Source organism: Pan paniscus, chromosome 8, assembly GCF_029289425.2.
Source record: "Pan paniscus chromosome 8, NHGRI_mPanPan1-v2.0_pri, whole genome shotgun sequence".
Classification (NCBI taxonomy): Eukaryota; Metazoa; Chordata; class Mammalia; order Primates; family Hominidae; genus Pan; species Pan paniscus.
Genome location: NC_073257.2, coordinates 56,173,624 through 56,198,382, shown reverse-complemented (window position 1 = coordinate 56,198,382; position 24,759 = coordinate 56,173,624). Strand labels below are relative to the sequence as shown.

At 47.3% G+C, this 24,759-nt stretch overlaps 1 protein-coding gene across 8 annotated transcripts in view; it reads right to left on the bottom strand.

Moving 5' to 3' along the window:
* Positions 1-24,759, bottom strand: part of ZNF487 (zinc finger protein 487) — a 48,389-nt gene that overhangs the window by 5,780 nt on the left and 17,850 nt on the right. For 3 of the 8 annotated variants that reach the window (XM_008969831.5, XM_008969829.7, XM_008969830.5), the window contains exons 2-3: positions 1,597-1,723; positions 1,242-1,337 (exon numbers count right to left, since the gene is read on the bottom strand). In XM_008969831.5, coding sequence (XP_008968079.2) covers positions 1,242-1,337; positions 1,597-1,723 — 223 coding nt within the window. Of the gene's footprint in view, positions 1-110; positions 225-1,241; positions 1,338-1,596; positions 1,724-18,619; positions 23,178-24,759 lie in introns of those variants that run through there. The other 5 variants (XM_024930558.4, XM_024930556.5, XM_055092680.2 and 2 more) reach the window with 3 other exon arrangements.

Below are 24,759 nucleotides of genomic sequence, written 5' to 3'. Positions count from 1 at the left end.
CAAGGGGGGCAGATCACTTGAGGCCAGGAGTTTGAGACCAGCTTGGCCAATATGGCAAAACCCCATCTGTACTAAAAATACAAAAATTAGTCAGGCGTGGTGATACATACCTGTGGTCCCAACTACTAGGGAGGCTGAGGTATGAGAATCTCTGAGCTGGGAGGCAGAGGTTGCATTGAGCCAAGATTGCACCACTGCACTCTAGCCTGTGAGACTGAGAGAGACTGTCTCAAAAAAAAAAAAAGAAAGAAAGAAAGAAAAAGAAAAAAAAAAAAGAAAGGATTTTAGAACACAATTCAGATCAACTGGTAACTGATTCACATGTTGGGTCATTTTTCAGTATTTTATTTTTATTGTTTTATATCCAACTGGGCATCATTACTATTTTATACAAAGAATATTTGTTTAAATTTATGTGTCTATCTCTTATTTCTTCCCAAAACTGTTTCTCCCCATTTTCTCCCATCCAGTTAATGGTATCATCACACAGCCAGTGCCTCAGCATAAAACCTTTGAGATCATGCTTATTATCTTTTTCTTATACCCATAATCCAATTTAGCAGCAAATTCTGTTTTGGCTACAACTTCCGAATATATCGGCACCTCAGCGAGCAGTCTCTCTGACAGCATCTCTCACATGCTCCCCATCACCCCTTGACTTCCACGCAGCCTGGCTCACTGCACACATGACACTGTGGCCTAAGGTTCACAGCACAGGGTATACCATCTGGCCAGAATATTCCACTGACACACAATTCAAATCTGTGTTTATTAAACTACTGACTTCAAAAAGGCCCTTGCATAAAGCACCCACTACATCTCATTCTCTTCTACCAACATAACACAGCCATGGTGTTAGAGCTATATCTCTAACACAGATGGAAATGCCAACATCGTAGCTGCCAAATTAATACATATTGAATAAATACATAATATATGATGAAAAGAAGATAACTGAAATTGATATAGAAGGAAGAGTCAAATGACATTCATTTGACTAAACTGAGAGAGGCAAGGATTAAGTTTTGGAAAAAAACAAAGACCATTTAGCTGTTATCTACTAGTGTGTAATAACATATACATCTGAGGCAAGCAGGCCAGCTCTTCTTAGTCACTTCCAAAGTTCTGGTAACTCTAAAAACATATCTCTGAAAAATTTCAAAGATGTCAATATGTGAAGTATCTCCCTAGGATCAAATTTCTCCCTGGGATTATAGCTTCCTATATATTTATTAACTCACCTAGGTGGCTCTGACTTGGGGACTCTTCCTCTAATATCCACAGCACCTGTCCATGCTCCAACTTGCAAAACACCTCTGGTTTGGTAATGCAATATCCTGTGAATGAAAATGACACAGGACGTGGGCCAGATAGCCTGCGGAGGACAAAGGTGTGCCTGCACAAAAACAGGTCCACTTGAGCGTTTCATTACAGAAAACACCACAGATATTCTTTACAGTGCCCAGAAGGGATCAATCAAGCTTCAACTCCTGAGTCTCAAGCCTTTAACTCATATTCATACAAAGAAACCATCTGTAATCAGCAGCTAAAAAGGAAATAAATGTTATTCGAAGCTGCAAATTACATAATCCTTACCCACTGAGAGGAGGAGGCTGTAGTTCTCCAGCATCACGTCTCTGTACGGGGTCCTCTGAGCATGGTCCAGATGCTGCCACTCCTCCTGGGTGAAGCCCACAGCCACATCACTGAAGGACACTGATCCCTAGAACAGTACATTTGTTTTCATTCTACAGTGATCAGAAGTGGAGAGCATACAACATGTGTGAGATCTAACACCTTGTCATGTTCACTGTTGATAGTTGAAGAGAAAACGCTACATAGGATGCCTACTATTGGTATTATACATTGTAGGAAAATGAGAAATCCTGGTATGAGAACTCTGCCGGTATATTAATTGTTTTTTTTTTTTTCAGACGGGGTCTTGCGCTATCACTCAGGCTAGAGTGCTGTGGCATGATCACAACTCACTGCAACCTTGACCACTGGGGCACAAGCGATTCTGCCACCTCAGCCTCCCAAGTAGCTGGGACAACAGGCACGCACCACCACACCCAGCTAATTGTTTATTTGTAGAGACAAGGTCTCACCATGTTGCCCAGGCTGGTCTTGAACTCCAGGCTCAAGCGATCCTCCTGCCCTGGCCTCCCAAAGTGCTGGGATTACAGATGTGAACCACTAGGCCCGGCCTACTTTCTCAATTCATACAAAAATTATACGAGGTCCCGCTAGTGATAGACGCAGGAGGCAGATAAGGGAGGGTCCCCAGAGAATCTCCGACCAACCCCACAAGTGTTTACATCAGATGCTTTTCTGCAGATAAGGGAATCTGCCCAGGGTCTTGTCTGCACATGCCTGCAACAGACTGGGGACCCACCTGCACACTGGGAGAATGAGGTGGAGGCAGGGGAAGTTTGCGCCTTGTGCAGGGGGGAGGAGCCTGGCGTCTTAAGATACTGTGTGGTAGCCTGGTATTCAATCTGTGAGGTGGCAGTCTTTTAGTAGAATTGATTTTTTTTTAAAAATTGATTGAAAAAAAAAAACCTAGGCTGAGTGTGGTGGCTCATGCCTGTAATCCCAGCACTTTGGGTGGCCAAGGCAGGCAGATCACTTGAGGTCAGAAGTTCAAGACCAGCCTGGCCAATGTGGTGAAACCCTGTCTCTATTAAAAATACAAAAATTTGTCAAGCTTGGTGGTGCGCACCTGTAATTCCGGCTACTGGGGAGGCTGAGACAGGAGAATCACTTGAACCTGGGAGGTGGAGGTTGCAGTGAGCCAAGATCACGCCACTTCACTCCAGCCTGGGTGACAGAGCTAGACTCTGTCTCAAAAAATAAATAATAAATCATTTTTCCTTTTAGAGGCCAGGTCTTGCTGTTTTGCCCATGCTGGAGTACATTCACAGGCATGATCATCGCACACTACAGCCTCAAATTCCTGGGTTCAAGCAATACTCCTGCCTCAGCCTCCCAAGTACCTGGGGCTCCAGGCATGTCACCCAGGCTGTAGTGCAATGGCACGATCTCAGCTCACCGCAACCTCCACCTCCCAGGTTCAAGCAATTCTCCTACTTCAGCCTCCTGAGTAGCTGGGGTTACAGGGGCGCACCACCACGCCTGGCTCATTTTTGTATTTTTAGTAGAGACAGGGTTTCATCATGTTGGTCAGGCTCATCTCAAACTCCTGACCTCGGCCCACCTCAGCCTCCCAAAGTGCTAGGATTACAGGCTTGAGCCACACCGCACCCAGCCCCTGCTTTTTTTTTTTTTTTTGAAACACGGTCTTGTTCTGTCACCCAGGCTGGAATGCAGTGGCACAAACACAGCTCACTGCAGCTTTGACCTCCTGGGCTCAAGCAATCTTCTTACCTCAGCCTCCTGAGTAGCTAGGACTACAGATGCATACCACCATCCCCAGTTAATTTTTTTGTCTTTTCACAGAGACATGGTTTCACCATGTTGCCCAGGTTAGTCTCTAACTCCTGGGCTCTAGCAATCTGCTTGCCTCAGCCTCCCAAAATACTGCAATTACAGGAATAAGTCACTGCATCGGGCTGATTTTTAAATTTTTGGAGAAATGGGGTCTCACTATGTTACCCAGGTTGGTCTCAAACTCCTGGGCTCAAGTGATCCTCCCACCTCAAGCCTCCCAAAGTGTCGTGATTACAGGCATAAGCCACCTTGCCCAGCCTGGCTGTTGTACTTAAGTTGCTTTTATAAAAGGTGGCGAAGGTAAGTTGATGTTTGGGTCTGGGAAAAAAAAAAAAAGGGCCTGTAATCCCAGCTATTCAGGAGGCTGAGGCAGGAGAATGGCGTGAACCCGGAAGGCGGAGCTTGCAGTGAGCTGAGATCGCGCCACTGCACTCCAGCCTGGGCGACAAAGCAAGACTCCATCTCAAAAAAAAGAAAAAAGGGAAAAAAGGTATGTCAAAAACAAAAATTATAAATGGGCTTATCTTGCTAGATATTACTGTTTATTATGAACTCCTCTAATAAAAAGAAAAATACCCCAGTGAAAAGAAAAAGTCCCAAAACAGAGTTAAATAGTGTCCTACGCCAGGCGCGGTGGCTCACACCTCTAGTCCCAGCACTTTGGGAGGCCGAAATGGGCAGATCACCTGAGGTCAGGAGTTCCCTGGCCAACATGGTGAAACCCCATATCTACTAATAATACAAAAAAATTAGACAGGCATGGCTACTCGGGAGGCTGAGGCAGAAGAATTGCTTGAACCCAGGAGGCAGAGGTTGCAGTGAGCCGAGATCATGCCACTGCACTCCAGTCTGGGGGCACAAGAGGGAAACTCTATCTCAAAAAAAAAAAAAGTGTCCTAATATATGGTAAAGTCACCATATACAAAGGATGATCAACCTTTTTTTTTTTTTTTTGAGACAGAGTCTCGTTTTGTCACACAGACTGGAGTGCAGTGGCACAAACATGGCTCACTGCAACCTCTACCTCCCAGGCTCAAGTGATCCTCCTGCCTCAGCCTCCCAAAGTGCTTGGATTACAGGCATGAGCCACTGCACCCACCCAGCCAATGATCAACTTATTAAATATGGTTGACATAATTATAAGTGCTTATAAATTATAAATCCTTTATAAATTATAACAGAATAAGTTGGAAGGCTCCCTAGGAAACATACTCCAGGAAAAGGGCACATTTGGTACAAAGACAAAGGTGGTGTTATGCCTGGTACGTCCAGCAAGAAGGCAAGTCGAGCTGGAGCACAGTGATCAAGAGGCTGAGAAGGAAGTGAAGTCACAGATGTAATGGATCACATAACCCACTGGTGGAACTTTGGCTTTTACTCAGTGAAAAATGTAGATGTTGGGCAGAGGATTGGCGTTTAGCAACCTGACTCTTCCTACACAGGTACTCTAAATGCTATGCCAGAGGCCAAGGTCTGAGCAGCAGCAAGACTGCTCTGCAACGGTTGCTGTAATCCAGGCAAAAGATGTCATAGAGAGGATTGCAAGAGGTCAGACTCTGTGGATATATTCTGGATGTATGCCCCAGAGGTTTTTCTGACAAATAAGATGTGTAAGACAAGAAAAAAACAGTTCAAAAATAATTCCAAGGGGTCTGCTATCAAACAAGAAGGGGAAGGAATGCTCCAGAGGTTGTGGGTTTGGGAGAGAAAATCCAAGAGGCCAGTTTTAATCATGTTGAGCTTGGGTCTATAAAATACTCAAGCAGAGATGCAGAGTGGACAGTTAACATATGCATCCAAAGTGTAAGAAGGAAATCTGAGCTGGAGAGATTACCAGGAGGGATCAGGCCCCAGAGAGTACTGCTGACAAAACATTGCCAAGGGAGAGGCCTCAGCCAGACAAAGTACAAGTGATAACAAATGGAGGCAGCCAAATGCCAAGGTAAATAGGGGCAGGTCCCCAGTGAAACCTCCAAGCCAAAGACAGTTTAAAGCCTGAAAGCCAAGATACAAGTTAAATCCTTGGACCAGACTGAGGACTTATCTTCCTCTTTGGCATGCTTTCCTCTAATCCCCACTCTTCACCTATTTTATATATAGCTACCCTTTCCTAATTGGTTTTCTACACTGTTATGCCCACCATTGAGTGGTGTCTTCACTTTAACATTTTTTGCATACTCACAAACCAATGAGCACACACTGTCCATTCTGAGTGCTATAAAGAAAGACCCCAGACTCAGTCAGTAGAGGGGGAGACAGTTTGACTTCAGAGAGAGACAATCTGACTTCAGAGAGATGGCTTGACTTCAGGGAAGGGGCAACCTGACCTCAGGGAAGGCAACCTGCCCTTCCCGTCCCCTTTCCAGTTCCCCTCTCTGCTGAGAGCCATTTTCATTGCTCAATAAAATTCTCTGACTTCACCATCCTTCAGTTTGCCCATGTGACATTCTTCTTGGACACCAGACAAAAGCTCAGGATCCACTGAGTGCGGGTACCTAGAAAGACTGTCACGCTAGCCCTTTGTCCTCACCAGAGGAGGGCAGCCACCCCATGCAACGAGACAAGGGGCCAACTGAGCTGCAAACACACAGCTGTCTGCAGACAGCAAAACTAAGAGAGCACCGTAACACTCCCTCTAGGGTTTTGGGGTAGTGGGCACCCTCGCCTTGGCACCGCCATCCAAGTGTGCGAGCAAGTGTGGGATCTGGCTGGCCATTCTGGACACGGAGCTTGCTCCTGCCAGTGCCCGGAGCAGCCAGCCAGATCCCGCACTCACTCACGTGCTCCATCCTGCAAGGGGTTGAGCGCAATGGGCCGAGTAAATGGGACAGCCCTGTCACGAGTCCAACAAACGGGCCAAGAAAAATCCTGCATCACAATGACCAAGGACTACACATAAACATTCAGAGACAGGAAGAAAAGGAGGAACCAGCAAACGATGAGAGAAGGAAAGTTAAAAGTTAAGGTTGGCAACATGGTAAAACCCCGTCTCTACAAAAAAATACAAAAATTAGTGTGGTGGTGCATGCCTGTAGTCCCAACTACTCAAGAGGCTGAGGTGGGAGGATCACTTGAACACCTGAGCCCAGGATGTCGAGGCTGCAGTGAGCTATGATCGTGCCACTGTACTCTAGCCTGTGTGACAGTGAGACTCTGTTCAAAAAAGAAAGGAAAAAGTTAAGGCAAAGTGCAGTGGCTCTCACCTGTAATCCCAACACTTTGGGAGGTCAAGGTAGGAAAATTGCTTGAGCCCAGGACTTCCACACCAGCCTGGGCAACGTGGCAAATCCCATCTCTACAATAAATAGAAAAACTGCCCGGGTGTGCTGGCTCACGCCTGTAATCCCAGCACTTTGGAAGGCCGAGGCAGGTGGATCACCTGAGGTCGGGAGTTCAAGACCAGCCTGACCAACATGGAGAACCCCATCTCTACTAAAAATACAAAAAAATTAGCCAGGTGTGGTGACGCATGCCTGTAATCCCAGGTACTTGGGAGGCTGAGGCAGGAGAATCGCTTGAACCTGGGAGGTGGAGGTTGCGGTGAGCTGAGATCACGCCATTGCACTCCAGCCTGGGCAACAAAAGCGAAACTCTGTCTCTAAATAAATAAATAGAAAAATTAGCTGGGCATAGTGGCATGCACCTGTAGTCCCAGCTACTCAGGAGGCTAAGGTGGGAGTATCACCGAAGCCCAGGGAGCTCAAGGCTAAAGTGAGCCGTGATGGCACCACTGCACTCCAGCCTGGGCAACAGAGTAAAACACTGTTCCCGCAACCAAAAAAAAATTAAAAGGGAAAGTTAAAAGAGTGTGGTGTCCTGTAAGCCAAGTGAAGAAAGTCAACCAGAAGGGAAAAACACAGGCATACCTCAAAGATAATGTGCATTCAGTTCCGGACCACTGCAATAAAGCAAATGTCACTTAAGTCATGCGAGTATGTTGGTTTCCCATGCATGTAAAAGTTATGTTTTCACTACACTATAGTCTATTAAGTGTGCAATAGCATTATGTCTAGTAAACCAATGTACATATCCTAATTTTTTTTTTTTTTGGAAGACAGAGTCTCGCTCTGTTGCCCAGGTTGGAGAGCAGTGGTGTGATCTCAGCTCACTGCAACCTCTGCCTCCTGGGTTCAAGAAATTCTCATGCCTCAGTCTCCCGAGTACCTAGGATTACAGGAGTACACCACCACGCCCACCTAATTTTTCTATTTTTTGGTAGAGACAGGGTTTCACCATGTTGGCCGGGCTGGTCTCAAACCCTTGGCCTCAAGTGATCCACCCACTTTGGCCTCCCAAAGTGCATGAGCCACCGTGTACAGACATATCCTAATTTTAAAATACTTCATGGCCTAAAAATGCAGGCCAAGTACATTGGTTCATGCCTGTAATCCCAGCACTTTGGAAGGTTGAAGTGGGAGGATCATTTGAACCAAGGAGCCCAAGATCAGCCTGGGCAACATAAGGGACCCTGTCTCTTATTTATTTAAAAAAATAAATAAATGAATGATGGCCAGGCGCACTGGCTCACGCCTGTAATCCCAGCACTTTAGGAGGCCGAGGCTGGTGGATCACCTGAGGTCAGGGGTTCGAGACCAGCCTGGTCGACATGCTGAAAGCCCGTCTCTATAAAAATACAAAAATTAGCCGGGTGTGGTGCACGCCTGTAGTCCCAGGTGCTCAGGAGGCTGAGGCAGGAGAATCGCTTGAACCCGGGAGGCAGAGGTCACAGTGAGCCAAGGTCGCACCACTGCACTCCAGCCTGGGTGAAAGAGCCAGACTATGTCTCAAAAAATAAAGTAAAATAAAAGAAATGCTAACAATCATCTGAGCCTATAGTGAATCATAATCTTTTTGCTGGTAGATGGTCTTGCCTCAATGTTGATGACTGCTAGTGGTGGTTTGCTGAAGGCTGGGATGGCTGTGCAATTTTTTAAAATAAAAGGACAATTAAGTCTGCCACACTGATTGACTCTTCCTTTCTTTTTTTTTTTTTTTTTTTTTTTTGAGATAGAGTCTCACTCTGTAGCCCAGGCTGGAATGCAGTGGCACAATCTTGGCTCACTGCAAGCTCTGCCTCCTGGGTTCACACCATTCTCCTGCCTCAGCCTCCCGAGTAGCTGGGACTACAGGCGCCCACCACTACACCCAGCTAATTTTTTGTATTTTTAGTAGAGACGGGGTTTCACCGCGTTAGCCAAGATGGTCTCGATCTCCTGACCTCGTGATCCGCCTGCCTCGGCCTCCCAAAGTGCTGGGATTACAGGCGTGAGCCACTGCGCCCAGCCTTTTTTTTTTTTTTTTTTTTTTTTTGAGACAGAGTTTCACTCTTGGTGCCCAGGCTGGAGTGCAATGGCGCGATCGCAGCTCGCCACAACCTCTGCCTCCCAGGTTCAAGCAATTATCCTGCCTCAACCTCCCGAGTAGTTGGCATCACAGGCATGTGCCACCATGGCCGGCTAATTTTGTATTTTTAGTAGAGACGGGGTTTCTCCATGTTGGTTAGGCTGGTCTCAAACTCCTGACCTCAGGTGATCCACCTGCCTCAGCCTCCAAAAGTGCTGGGGTTACAGGAATGAGCCACTGCACCCAGCCGGCTCTTCCTTTCACGAAAGATTTCTCTGTAGCATGAGATGCTGTTTAATTTTACCTATAGTAGAACTTCTTTCAAAATTGGATTCAATCCTCTCAAACCCTGCTGCTGCCTTATTAACTAAGTTTATGTAAGTCTAAATCCTTTGTTGTCATCTTAACAATGTTCACAGCATCTTCACCAGGAATAGATTACATCACAAGAAACAATTTTCTTATCTCACGCATAAGAAGCAACTCCTCATCTGTTCAAGTTCTAACATAAGATTGCAGCAATTCACTCACATCTGCAGGCTCCACTTCTAATTCTAATTATGCTATTTCCACATCTGCAGTGACTTCCTCCACTGAAGACTTGAACCCCTCGAAGTCATCCATAAGGGTTGGATTCAAGTTCTTCCAAATTCCTATTAATGTTGTTAATTGGACCTATTCCCATGAATCATAAATGGTCTTAGTGGCATCTTGAGCAGTGAATCCATTCCAGAAGGTTTTCAATTTACTTTGCCCAGATCCATCAGAGGGATCACTATCCATGGCAGCTATAGCCTTACAAATTTTTCTTTTCTTTTTTTTTTTTTTTTTTTTTCTGAGATAGAGTCTCATTCTGTTGCCCACGCTGGAGTGCAGTGGCACAATCTCGGCTCACTGCAACCTCTGCCTCCCAGGTTCAAGCGATTCTCCTGCCCCAGCCTCCCGAGTAGCTGGGATTACAGGTATGCACCACCACACCCAGCTAATTTTTGTATTTTTAGTAGAGACAAGATTTCACCATGTTTGCCAGGCTGGTCTCAAACTCCTGACCTGAGGTGATCCACCAGCCTCGGCCTCCCAAAGTGCTGGGATTACAGGCATGAGTCACCACACCTGGCCACAAATTTATTTCTTAAACAATAAAAGTTGAAGGTTGGGCGCAGTGGCTCACACCTGCAATAACAGCACTTTGGAAGGCCGAGGCAGGCAGATCACGAGGTCAGGAGTTTGAGACCAGCCTGGCCAATATGGTGAAACTCTGTCTCTACTAAAAATACAAAAATTAGCCGGGCGTGGTGGCGTGCACCTGTAGTCCCAGCTAGTCGGGAGGCTGAGGCAGAAGAATCACTTGAACCCGCGAGGCAGAGGTTGCAGTGAGCCAAGATTGTGCCACTGCACTCCAGCCTGGGCGACACAGCAAGACTCCATCTCAAAAAAAGAAAAATAAAAAATAAAACTTGAAAGTCAAAATTACTCCTTGGCCGGGCGCGGCGGCTCATGCTTATAATCCTAGCACTTTGGGAGGCTGAGGCAGGCAGATCACTTGAGGACAAGAGTTCAAGACCAGCCTGGTCAACATGATGAAACCCCATCTCTACTAAAAAAAAAATACAAAACAATTAGCTGGGTGTGGCAGCAGGCACCTGTAATCTCAGCTACTGAGGAGGCTGAGGCAGGAGAATCGCCAAACCTAGGAGGCGGAGGTTGCAGTGAGCCAAGATCACGCCCTTGCAATCCAGCCTGGACAGCAAGAGTGAAACTGTCTCAAAAAAAAAATTACTCCTTGATCCATGGGCTGTAGAATGGATGCATGCTAGTAAGCATGAAAACAACATTAATTTCATACCTCATAGCTCTTATGTGACTAGCTTGTCAATGAGCAGTAACATTTTGAAAGAAATATTTTTTCTGAACATTAGGACTCAATAATTTGTTTAAAATAATCAGTAAACCAGCTGGGCGTGGTGGCTCACGCCTGTAATCCCAGCACTATGGGATGCCGAGGCGGGTGGATCACAAGATCAGGAGTTGGAGACCAGCCTGACAAACATGGTGAAACCCCGTCTCTACTAATAATACAAAAATTAGCTGGGTGTGGTGGTGCGCACCTGTAATCCCAGCTACTCAGGAGGCTGAGGCAGGAGAATCACTTGAACCCAGGAGGCGGAGGTTGCAGTGAGCCGAGATCACACCACTGTACTCCAGCCTGGGTGACAAAGCAAGACTCCATCTCAAAAAAAAAAAAAAAGAAAGAAAGAAAAAAAGAAAAGAAAACAAAAATTCAGTAAACCATGCTATAAACAAATATGCCAGCCAGGCACAGTGGCTCACGCCTGTAATCCTAGTACTTTGGGAGGCTGAGACTGGTAGATCACCTGAGATCAGGAGTTGGAGACCAGCCTGGCCAACATGGTGAAACCCTGTCTCTACTAAAAATACAAACAAGCTCCAGCTCCCTCTCCCTCTCCCTCTCCCTATGGGCTCCCTCTCCCTCTCTTTCCACGGTCTCCCTCTGATGCCGAGCCGAAGCTGGACTGTACTGCTGCCATCTCGGCTCACTGCAACCTCCCTGCCTGATTCTCCTGCTTCAGCCTGCCGAGTGCCTGTGATTGCAGGCGCGCACCGCCACGCCTGACTGGTTTTCGTATTTTTTTGGTGGAGACGGGGTTTCGCTGGGTTGGCCGGGCTGGTCTCCAGCTCCTAACTGCGAGTGATCCGCCAGCCTCGGCCTCCCGAGGTGCTGGGATTGCAGACGGAGTCTCGTTCACTCAGTGCTCAATGGTGCCCAGGCTGGAGTGCAGTGGCATGATCTCGGCTCGCTACAACCTCCACATCCCAGCCGCCTGCCTTGGCCTCCCAAAGTGCCGAGATTGCAGCCTCCGCCTGGCAGCCACCCCATCTGGGAAGTGAGGAGCGTCTCTGCCTGGCCGCCCATCGTCTGGGATGTGAGGAGCCCCTCTGCCTGGCTGCCCAGTCTGGAAAGTGAGGAGCGTCTTTGCCCGCCCGCCATCCCATCTAGGAAGTGAGGAGCGCCTCTTCCCGGCTGCCATCCCATCTAGGAAGTGAGGAGCGTCTCTGCCCGGCCGCCCATCATCTGAGTTGTGGGGAGCGCCTCTGCCCCGCCGCCCCCTCAGGGATGTGAGGAGCGCCTCTGCCCGGCCGCGACCCCGTCTGGGAGGTGAGGAGCGTCTCTGCCCGGCCGCCCCGTCTGAGAAGCGAGGAGACCCTCCGCCCGGCAGCTGCCCCATCTGAGAAGTGAGGAGCCCTGCCGCCCGGCAGCCGCCCCGTCTGAGAAGTGAGGAGCCCCTCCGCCCGGCAGCCACCCCGTCTGGGAAGTGAGGAGCGTATCCGCCTGGCAGCCACCCGGTCCGGGAGGGAGGTGGGGATCAGCCCCCGCCAGGCCAGCTGCCCCGTCCGGGAGGGAGGTGAGGGGGTCAGCCCCCCGCCCAGCCAGCCGCCCCGTCCGGGAGGGAGGTGGGGGGGTCAGCCCCCGCCCGGCCAGCTGCCCCATCCGGGAGGTGAGGGGCGCCTCTGCCCGGCCGCCCCTACTGGGAAGTGAGGAGCCCCTCTGCCCGGCCACCACCCCGTCTGGGAGGTGTACCCAACAGCTCATTGAGAACGGGCCATGATGACAATGGCGGTTTTGTGGAATAGAAAAGGGGGAAAGGTGGGGAAAAGATTGAGAAATCGGATGGTTGCTGTGTCTGTGTAGAAAGAAGTAGACATGGGAGACTTTTCATTTTGTTCTGTACTAAGAAGAATTCTTCTGCCTTGGGATCCTGTTGATCTATGACCTTACCCCCAACCCTGTGCTCTCTGAAACATGTGCTGTGTCAACTCAGGGTTAAATGGATTAAGGGCTGTGCAAGATGTGCTTTGTTAAACAGATGCTTGAAGGCAGCATGCTCGTTAAGAGTCATCACCACTCCCTAATCTCAAGTACCCAGGGACACAAACACTGCGGAAGGCCGCAGGGTCCTCTGGCTAGGAAAACCAGAGACCTTTGTTCACTTGTTTATCTGCTGACCTTCCCTCCACTATTGTCCTATGACCCTGCCAAATCACCCTCTGCGAGAAACACCCAAGAATGATCAATAAAAAAAAATAATAATAAAAAAAATAAAAATACAAACAATTAGCCGGGCATGGTGGTACACACCTGTAATCCCAGCTACCCAGGAGGCTGAGACAGAAGAATCACTTGAACCAGGAGGCAGAGGTTTCAGTGAGCCAAGATCGTGCCACTGCACTCCAGCCTGGGTGACACAGTGAGACGTTGTCTCAAAACAAAAAAAGAAAAAAAGAAAAAAAAAGTTTTCCTTTGCATTTACATTTGGGCTGTTCGGCACAAGAGGCCTAATTTAGGCCTGTCTTGGCTTTTGATATATGCCTTCCTCATTAAGCTTAAGTATTTCTAGCTTCTGATTTAAAGTGAGAGATGTATGACTCTTCCTCTCACTTGAACACTGAGAGGCCACTGCAGGGTAGTTACCTACCCTAATTTCAATATTGTTGTGTCTCAAGGAATAGGGAGACCAGAGGAAAGGGAGAGAGAAAGGGGAACAGCCAGTCAGTGAAGCAGTCAGAACACAGGCAACATTTGTTAATTTTAACCATCTTATATACGGTCAAAACAATTACAATAATAATAACAGAAATCACGGATCACAGATTGCCATAATAGATAATAAAAAAAAGTCTGAAATAGGGCAAGAATTACCAAAATGTGACCCAGAGACACAACATGAGCACATGCTAAAAAAAAAAAAAAAAAAAAAGAAAGAAAAACAGTTGTGAGGCTAGGTGAGGTGGCTCGTGCCTACAGTCCCAGGGCTCTGGGGGACCAAGGTGGGATGGGAAGATCACTTGATGCCAGGAGTTCAAGACCAACCTGGGTAACATAGTGAGACCACGTTTCCACCAAAAAAAAAAAAATTTTTTTTTTTTTTTCGAGACAGTGTTTCACTCTGAAACCCAGACTGCAATGCAGTGGCATGATCTCGGCTCACTGCAACCTTAGCCTCCCGGGTTCAAGCAATTGTCCTGCCTCAGCCTCCTGAGTAGCTGGGACTACAAGTGTGCACCACCACGCCTGGCTAATTTTTATATTTTTAGTAGAGACGGGGTTTCGCCATGTTGGCCAGGCTGGTCTCAAACTAACGACCTCAGGTGATCCACCTGCCTCGGCTTCCCAAAGTGCTGGGATTACAGGCGTGAGCCATCCGCCTGGCCCAAAAAGAAAAATTTTTTTTTTTTGAGATGGAGTTTTGCTCTTGTTGCCTAGGCTGGATTGCAATGGCGTGAACTCGGCTCACCGCAACCTCTGCCTCCTGGGTTCAAGCAATTCTTCTGCCACAGCCTCCCGAGCAGCTGGGATTACAGGCATGTACCACCTCACCCAGCTAATTTTGTATTTTTAGTAGAGACAGGGTTTCTCCACGTTGGTCAGGCTGGTCTCAAACTCCCGACCTCAGTTGATCCGCCCGCCTTGGCATCCCCAAGTGCTGGGATTACAGACATGAGCCACCACACCTGGCCAAAAAAAATTTTTTAATTAGCCAGGCATAGCCAGGCATGGCTGTGGTCCCAGCTACTCAGTGGGCTGAGGCAGGAGGATCCCCTGAGTCGAAGAGTTCAAGGTTACAATGAGCTAAGATCATGCCACTGCACTCCAGCCTGGGTGGAGTCTCACAACATGAGACCCCTATCTCTATTTATAAAAAGAAAAAAGAAAAAAAAAAAAGGCCGGATGCGGTGGCTCATGCCTGTAATCCCAGCACTTCAAGAAGCTGAGGCAGGTGGATCACGAGATCAAGAGATCGTGACCATCCTGGCCAACATGGTGAAACCCCACCTCTACTAAAAATACAAAAATTAGCTGGGTATGGTGGTGCACACCTGTAGTCCCAGCTACTCAGGAGGCTGAGGCAGAAGAGTCGCTTGAACCCAGGAGGCAAAGGTTGCAGTGAGCTGAGATCACGCCACTGCACTCCAGCCTGGTGACAGAGGGAGACTCTGTCTCAAAAAAAAAAAAAAAATGTTGTCTACAGATTTGCTCAATGCCGGGTTTCCACAAACTTTTAATTGTTAAAAAAAGAAAAAAGAAAAAAGAAAAAAAAGCACAATATCTGCAAAGTACATTAAAGCAAGGGACAATAAAACGAGGTGTGCCTGTAATCAATGATATCAAATATGGCTAGAAAGCCACGTAAGAGGGTCCAGGCATAGTAGTTCACCCCTATAACCCCAGCACTTTGGGAGGCAGAGGTTGCAGTAACCTGGGGTCGCGCCACTGCACTCCAGCCTGGGCAACAGAGCAAGACTCCATCTCAAAAACAAACAAACAAACAGAAAGAGTAATTCACTAGATAATTTTTGAAAAAGAAAGTCATGTTACGAGGAAGACTGAAGGTTTCACCACTAGAGGTCACTGCTGACCTTAACTAAAAGGACTGGGCTAGAATTAAGGCTTTGAGTTCACTACAGACCAACGTTGGAGATAAAGAGACAAAAAGCAAAGTAAACTGTGAACAATTTTTGGTCTGAATGGGGTTATGTGAACTAGTGTGTGTGAGACATAGCTTTGCCCTGGAACAAACACACCTGCCACCCACCTGGGGATGACAAATGACAAGGTAGAAACAAACAACTAGGACTTGTATCAAGTTCTAAAGGATAATTTCCCTAATATAAAGAAATTAAATCTATAATTTTAAAATTATTCATAAAGAAAAGCCAGACCCTAGAAAAATTCACTGCTGTAATTTTACAAGCAATTAAGGAATAAATAGCACCAACCTTACACAAGCACTTATGGAGAATAAAGAGAAAACACTAAACATGTTTTCTGAAACGGGCATAAAATTGATATAAACCTAACAAAGGCCGGGGGCAGTGGCTCATACCTGTAATCCCGATGTTTTGGGAGGCCAAGACAGGAGGATCACTTGAGCCCAGGAGTTCAAGACCAGCCTGGGCAACATAGCAAAACACCATCTCTAAAAAAAATACAAAAAAGTAACCAGGCATTATGGTACATGCCTGTAGTCCCAGCTACTCAGGAGGCTGAGATCAGAGGATTGCTTGAGCCCAGGAGTTCAAGGGAGAGGTGAGTTATGATCATCACACCACTGCGCTCCAGCCTGGGTGACAGAGCAAGACCTTGTCTCAAAAAAAAACAAAAGACTGGGCCGGGCATGTTGGCTCACGCCTGTAATCCCAACACTTTGGGAGGCCAAGGCAGGCAGATCACCTGAGGTCAGAAGTTTGAGACCAGCCTGACAAACATGGTGAAACCCCATCTGTACTATAAATACAAAAATTAGCCGGGTGTGGTGGCTAACGGAGAATCGCTTGAACTGGGGAAGTGGAGGTTGCAGTGAGCCAAGATCACGCCATTGCACTCCAGCCTGGGTGATGAGAGCGAAACTCTGTCTCAAAAAAAAAAAAAAAAATTAAGATATTAGAAGAGGCCGGGTGTGATAGCTCACGCCTGTTATCCCAGCACTTTGGGAGACCAAGGTGGTTAGATCACTTGAGGCCAGGAGTTCAAGACCAGCCAGGCCAATATGGTGAAACCCTGTCTCTCTAAAAATACAAAAATTAGCCAGTCCTGGTGGTGCCTGCCTGTAATCCCAGATACTTGGGAGGCAGAGGTACAAGAATCGCTTGAACTCAGGAGGCGAAGGTTGCAGTAAGCTGAGATAGGGCCACTACACTCCAGACTAGGCATTAGAGTGAGACTCTTTCTCAAAAAAAAAAAAAAGACTTTTAATAAAGGAAAATAACAGCCAGGCATGGTGGCTCATACCTGTAGTCTCAACACTTTGGGAGGCTGAGGCGGGTGGCATCTGAGGTCAGGAGTTCAAGACCAGCCTGGTCAAGATGGTGAAACCCCGTGTCTACTAAAAATACAAAAAATTAGCTGGGCATGGTGGCAGACACCTGTAATCTCAGCTACTCAGGAGGCTGAGGTATGAGAATCGCTTGAACCCGGAAGGCAGAGGTTGCCATGAACTGAGATCATGCCACTGCACTCCAGCCTGGGTGACAGAGCAAGACTTGGTCTCAAAAAAAAAAAAAAAAGAAAGAAAGAAAACAACAGACTCTTTCAGGAACAAAGACACAAAAATATCTAACAATTTGTCATGGAATATATTTTAAAAGGATAAAGCAACAATATGACTTTGTTCCTGGAAAATAGGCTGATTTAACATTTGAAAATCAAAACATTAATAAAATTAACTCGATCCATAGGTTAATATCAATCAATCCACTGAAAAAGAATAAAACAATATAATCATCTCAATAATAATTAAATTCATTCTTCTGGTCTATTAGCTAAAAAATAATAATAATTCAACGGCTGGGCACGGTGGCTCACGCCTATAATCCCAGTACTTTGGGAGGCCGAGGCGGGCAGATCATGAGGTCAGGAGATCGAGACCATCCTGGCTGACATGGTGAAACCCTGTCTCTAACTAAAAATACAAAAAATTAGCTGGGTGTGGTGGCAGGTGCCTGTAGTCCCAGCTACTCGGGAGGCTGAGGCAGGAGAATGGTGTGAACCCAGGAGGCAGAGCTTGCAGTGAGCCGAGATTGAGCCACTGCACTCCAGCCTGGACGACAGAGCGAGACTCCATCTCAGAAAATAATAATAATAATAATAATAATAATAATTAACTCACAGCCTGAGCAACACGGCAAAACCCTGTCTGTACAAAAAATAAACACATTAGCCAGGCATTGTGCAGTGCACCTGCAGTTCCAGCTACCTGGGAGACTGAAGTCAGAGTTACCTGCAGTGAGCTGTGATTGCAACACTGCACTCCAGACTGCGTGACAGAGTGAGACCTGACTTAAAAAATTGTTTTTTAAAGTTCAATACCCACTGGATGATAAAAAGTCTCAGCAAACCAAGGGCCAGGTGCAGTGGCTCACACCTGTAATCCCAGCATTTTGGGAGGCCAAGGTGGGTGGATCACCTGAGGTCAGGAGTTCGAGACCAGCCTGGCCAACATGGCAAAACCCTGTCTCTACTAAAAGTACAAAAACTAGCCAGGTGTGGCAGCATACACCTGTAGTCCCGGCTACTTGGGAGGCTCAGGCAGGAGGATCACTTGAACCTGGGAGGCGGAGGATGAAGTGAGCCAAGACCATGGCACTGCACTCTAGCCTGGGAGACAAAGTGAGACTACACCTAAAAAAAGAAAGAAAGAAAGAAAGAAAAAGACTGGATACCTTGGGAACAGCAATAACGAGAGGCAGGAAGAGGAAGAAGACTTCACGGACAAGACAGAAAAGAAATAATTACAGAGGAAGGACTAGATCAGAAACCAACTGAGAAGACATTTTAGGGAGATTAAACATGAGCATCAACTGGACAGAATGCTCAATTAAGGCAAGCACTAAAGTATCCATGACATTTGGATACCCCTACCAGGCAGATCCAGCAAGTCATGTTGTTCAAAATGAGAAAGGGAAATGTGGAGATACTTGCCAGAAAATACAGCTTTAACCTTGCTGTTGTACAATCTACACATACATTTAAGGAGTTTATCTGAAGGTGACATAATACATTCTTTCATGCAGCTATCCCAGCTTCTATGCCTGGATCAAGCAGGACCATCAGAAAGAGGTCTATGGGACCAAGGTGCCTCCATCCCTAGAAATGTACTGACTGAGTACTCCACCCACACGAAGTACTCAATTACAGGCAGCAGACTGCACTGATTTCTGGTACTCACTGAAAGACTGAAGACTCTCTACTAAGTCATCTACAGGAAGACCGGAAAAAGAATGTTTTTTAGACTTCAATGCCAAGAACTGTTTTTTGTTTTTTGTTTTTAAGGGGCTTTCCAGGGTGAAAGGAAAATAAATCTTGGGGCACCAAAATCACTAAGCTAAAGAGAAAAGTCAAGCTGGGAACTGCTAAGGGCAAACCTGCATCTCACTCTATTTAAAGTTACCCCTCTGCTCACTAAGATAAATGCAAAGCTGATTGCCTCCTTTGAAGAGGCTAATTAGCAACTCAAAAGAATGCAACTATTTGTCTCTTCTGTACCTAAGACCCCGGAAGCCACCTGCCCTTCAAGTTGTCCCACCTTTGATTCCAGTTGTCCTGCCTTTCCGGACTGAACCAATGTTCATCTTACATATATTGATGTCTCATGTCTCCCTAAAATGTACGAAACCAAAGTGTGCTCTGCCCACATTGGCACGTCATCAGCACCTCCTGAGGCTGTCATGGGCGCGTGTCCTCAACTTTGGCAAAATAAACTTTCTAAATTAACTGAGGCCTATCTCAGATATTTTGGGTTCACACTGGCAAAAACTGGAAAGCCTGCCAAATTCTAAAAGAGCTGTAACTCTTTTTTTTTGTTTTGTTTTGTTTTTGTTGTTGTTTTTTTTTTTTTATTGAGACGGAGTCTCGCTCTGTTACCCAGGCTGGAGTGCAGTGGCACAATCTTGGCTCACTGCGAGCTCCGCCTCCCGGGTTCAGGCCAGTCGCCTGCCTCAGCCTCCCGAGTAGCTGGGACTACAGGCGCCCGCCACCACACCCAGCTAATTTTTTGTATTTTTAGTAGAGACGGGGTTTCACCATGTTAGCCAAGATGGTCTCCATCTCCTGACCTCGTGATCCGCCCGCCTCGGCCTCCCAAAGTGCTGGGATTACAGGCGTGAGCCACCCTGCCCGGCAAAGAGCTGTAACTCTTAATGTCTCATGAGGAATTCTTTTTTTTTTTTTTTAATTGAGGCGGAGTCTCCCTCTGTTGCCCAGGCTGGAGTGCAGTGGTGTGATCTCGGCTCACTGCAACCTCCAACTCGCGCGTTCAAGCGATCTCACGAGGAATTCTTTTCTTTTCTTTTTTTTTTTTTCCCCAAGACGGAGTCTTGCTTTGTCGCCCAGGCTGGAGTGCAGTGATGCAATCTCGGCTCACTGCAACCTCCACCTCCAGGGTTTAGGCGATTCTCCTGCCTCAGCCTCTGGAGTAGCTGGGATTACAGGCATGCGCCACCATGCCCAGCTATCTTTTGTATTTTTAGTAGAGACGGGGTTTCACTATGTTGGCCAGGCTGGTCTCGAACTCCTGACCTCGTGATCCTCCCCCCTCGGCCTCCCAAAGTGATGGGATTACAGGCATTAGCCACCGCGCTAGGGTTTTTGTTTTGTTGTTTTGTTTTGTTTTCTGGAGATGGAGTCTCACTCTGTCACCCAGGCTGGAGTGCAGTGGCTCTATCTCGGCTCACTACAACCTCCGCCTTCCGGGCTCAAGGGAGTCTCCTGCCTCAGCCTCTGGAGTAGCTAATGAATGGGATGACCTGGACATTCACCCCTCTGGAGTTCAGTGGTTTTCATCTTTCATGTCAGGCAGAAATTGGTAATCCAGGAAACTGTTTCCTGAACTACTTTCTGAGTAAGCATGGTGGAAGCATCCACATCTCTCAAGGCCACCTGTGGTAATTGGCATAGTATGGGAAGCTCTCAGTATCTGGAATGAGTAAATAATTCAGAAAAATTCAAAGGCCGTTGGGGTGTTTAAGACATAATTTTCTTGGCCAGGAGCAGTGGCTCACGCCTGTAATCCCAACACTTTGGGAGGCAGAGGCGCGCGGATCACCTGAGGTCAGGAGTTCAAGACCAGCCTGGCCAACATGGTGAAAATCTATCTTTACTAAAAATACAAAAATTAACCAGGCGTGGTGTCGCGCGCCTGTAATCTCAGCTACTCTGGAGGCTGAGGCAGGAGAATCGCTTGAACCCAGGAGGCAGAGGCTACAGTGAGCCGAGATCCCACCACTGCACGCCAGCCTGGGCGACAGAGCGACACTCCATCTCAAAAGAAAAAGAAAAATAATTTTCTTAGAGGTAGGTAATATTTCTTTCCCTCCCAACCAGGTTCTCTCAACCCTGAAAACGGAGAGACATTTCCTGGGCAAGCCTGACCCTAGCCTTAGGCCCAGCTCACCTCTCTGACAGCTGGAGCAAAACTCCTGTTGAGTCAGCTGGGGTGGCTTGTGGAGCACAGGCATTACATATTGCCTCTCCGTGCAAATATGGGCCGTGCTCTTTCTCAGCCTCGTCTTCCGCTGCTGTGAAACTCTGGTGAGAAGCCCCCATTCAGGTGGGCCATGCTTCCTCTACCTTACAAGTGCTGCTCTGTTTTTAGAAACTCGGATCTGGCCCTACGGGCCAAAATCATTTTATTTGGGGCTTACATCAGGGCCCCAAGTCTTGTAACTCCCTGTGCCGCAGAATCTCGGGTTGGTTCTTCAAAAACCCAACCAAGACGACTGAGGACACACTGGCTGGACGGTTCAGACGAGGCCCGCAGCCCTCCATTATGAAGTGAGGGCCCACGAACCCTGACTACAAGTGCCCCAGGATAAAACAGAGCCTGCATTATACTTGGCAACGATGTCTGGGGCTCAGTACTGTAACCATGTAACGCTGGACTTCCGCCGAATGGGCTTTTAGTGGGCAAGCAGAGCGGTGAGCCCCGAGGTCCAGCTCCCGGACTGTGCTAGAGCGGGCGGTGCCCGCCTCCTTCGTGGAGCGCGAAGCGTCCCCGTAGTCCCCACTAGGGCGCGCAGTGGCGTCCGCACAAGAGCGGCAAACGCCGCTAAGGCCGGCTGCCACCCTGGCGCGCTGTCTCCTACGCGCCAAAGGGCCAAGGCCGCGGCCCCGCCCTCCCGCGGGCTCGGCGTGCTCTTTGACCCCAGAGGCAACCCCACCGCGCCCAGCCCTGCCACTCTCGGAAATGGGCCGCGCATGCGCGGCAGTGCCCGTCGCTGCCACAAGCGCGCCGCGCGCCACGGACCTAGAGGGGCCGTTTCCCGTCAGGTTCCGCGACACAACCTCGCCTCGCCCCGCCCCAAGCTGCGTCGTCCAGCCGGGAAGGGGCGCGTCAGGCGTTGACCCGGACGTGGACAAAAGACCGCAAAGGACGCCTGCACGGCAGGCATGGAAAGGCGAGCGAACCCATGGCGCAGGGATTCTCCCGGAAAGCAAAGCAGCTGAGTGATGTGGTGGTTGGTACTCACGATGCCAATGGGATGGTGCTCGCTTCTCAAAATTTGAGACTTACTTGCAATACACAGAATTTGGGGGTGAATAAAAGTGCAAACTAGGCCGTGCGCCGTGGCTCACGCCTGTAAACCCAGCACTTTGGGAGGCCGAGGCAGGCGGATCAGGAGGTCAGGAGATCGAGACCATCCTGGCTAACACGGTGAAACCCCGTCTCTACTAAAAAATACAAAAAAAATTGGCCGGGTGTGGTGGCGGGCGCCTATAGTTCCAGCTACTCAGGAGGCTGAGGCAGGAGAAGGCCTTGAACCCGGGAGGCGGAGCTTGCAGTGAGCCGAGATGGAGCCACTGCACTCCAGACGGGGCAACAGAGCGAGACTGTCTCAAAAAAAAAAAAAAAAAGTGCAAACTAAAGGAAAACGACTATCACACACAGCCTCGTATCCCTTAAGGGACTTTTTTTTTTTTTTTTTTTTTTTTTTGAGACAAGGTCTGGCTCTGTTGCCCAGGCTGGAGTGTAGTGGCGCAGTCACGGCTCACTGCACAGCAGTGATGGGAGCAATGTGTACGTGAAGACTTGGCATGATTCACTCCCTGCATAATCAAGTACTAATGTGCCCATTGGAATAGGTGTAGAGAGAATGCATTCTTGACATGGCTCTACGAATAAGATAGATTTTGTTTTAATTCTGCTTTATCTTTTCTCAGCTTTTCAGACTAGTCTCTACCAATTTAACTGCATAAGTACATCAAAATCAATTTTAATTACAAATCCAAAGTTTATTCCAGAGCTATTGATTTTCCAGTATGTTTTACAGCACAAGCATTCATGTTACACTAAATAAATTTTTGCATTACTTGGTTTAAAAACTATTCTTTCAACAACATTGAATATTAAAATAGCACAAATCAGCAGATCATTCACAAGTTTCAAAGCACATACACTGCATTTTTAGGAGACTGACAAGTGATGTAGTTAAATTTTGTGAGCTAGTGAAAGGAGACCAGTATAGTCATAATAAACACTGTCCTCAGCTTACTGTTCAAAAGTATTTTGAAAATCTGTGAGTCGAGGGCCAGGTGCAGTGGCTCACGCCTGTAATCCTACCACTTTGGGAGGCTAAGGCGGGAGGATTGCCTGAGCTCAGGAGTTGAGACCAGCCTGGGCAACATGGTGAAACCCTATCTCTACTAAAACACAAAAATGAGCCGGGCGTGGCAGCCTGCACCTGTATTCCCAGCTACTCGGGAGGCTGAGGCAGAATTGCTTCAACCCAGGAGGTGGAAGTTGCAATGAGCTGAGATCATGCCACTGCACTCTACACTTCAGCCTGGGCGACAGAGCGAGACTCCGTACCTTAAAAAAAAGAAAAGATAAAAGAAAATCTGAGTCCTAACAATTTTTTAAAATATTAAAAGAATTGCATTATTTCAAACCTTGTGCATAACATACAACTTTCAAATATTTATTCATATTATTTTAAATTTATATAAATTCCCATAAAACATGAGAGCATTATACTCATCAGGCAGCCCTTGCTTGGTACAGTTCTGATATGCACGAATTTCAGTCACCATGATTTAATAACACCAGTCCCCCAATGACACAACTCAAATTTCAGGTACACAGTATATTAACTGTGAGTTTTCGCATAAAGTGCAGGCTGCTAGCTCTTCAGTCTACACATCATCACGTTAATAACAAATGCATGTCATGATCAGTAACCAATCACATCACTTCTGTCTGTTGGTGACTGCTCACTGTAAGTTTGTTATTCGGCTCACTCAGAAACAGTAACATCTGTAGTTGTGTGGGCTTCATCTTCCAGTGATATATACTGTTGCGGTTACTGAGAACTGCAGAACTCTCCCCCCATAACTCCATCTGAAACTCTGCACTGAGAGACAAATTGGCATGGCTTCTAGTAGCATAGCCTGTGTTCCCAGGATGACCCCAGTCCCCACCATTAAAATGCCTGCCTGAGAAATCTCAGTGCTGCCAGGATAACTTACTATTCTTGCCAATATCTGACCATAGGCTCCTGACCGCCCTCTCTTAGAGCATTTACTAAAAAGGACTTACAATTATGAATCTGTCCTCTGTCCCTTTGAGATGTTTATGTGATACACATGTTGTGTATGTGTATGCAAGTGTGTATCTCCTACAGCTAAGAAGTGTCTTTCTCAAGGAACATTGCTTTCTCAAGGAGCCATTGCTTTGAAATGTAGTGATTGGGAAAGATAAGGCCTCTGTCTCCCAGTCTCTGTGGGAGGATGGAATCTAACTTTGACCATTGCCAGCAGGCAGACACCGCTGGCCTCATCACATTTACACTGGTCCCTTGTAATTTTTCACATCCCCAACTCTACTGAGCCCCAACTCGTACCCCTCCATACTCCCTCATTCCCCCTTTAAAATCACCAATCGACTATATTCAGTGGAGAGTATTTGGGAAAAAAAAGGAAGAAAATGAAAAAAAGGTATAAAATATCCAACCACCAAAAAAAGAAAAAAAGCCTGATCATCACTGCACAAATCAGAATGGAGCTCAGCTCTTTCCCCTACTGTCAGTGGTTACTGAATAAAATGTTAATGTCTGCTGTATTTATCTGTGATATTACCCAAAGATACGAGATAGATTCCCCACCCAAAACCTGGTTTTTCAAAACTGGTGACAGCCCCACATGCACAGAGAGAATATGTAAAGGCTTATGACTCACATGAGGCTTTCTGGGGAGAACAGGGATGAATCCCAAATGGGTTCAAAAATAGCTTAAGGCTGGGTGCAATGGCTCATGCCTGTAACCCCAGCATTTTGGGAGGCCAAGCCAAGAGAGGATCACTTGAGCTCAGGAGTTTTGAGACCAGCCTGGGCAACACAGTGGCACTCCTCATCTCTACAAAAAAAAAATTAAAAAATTAGCCAGGCGTGGTGGCA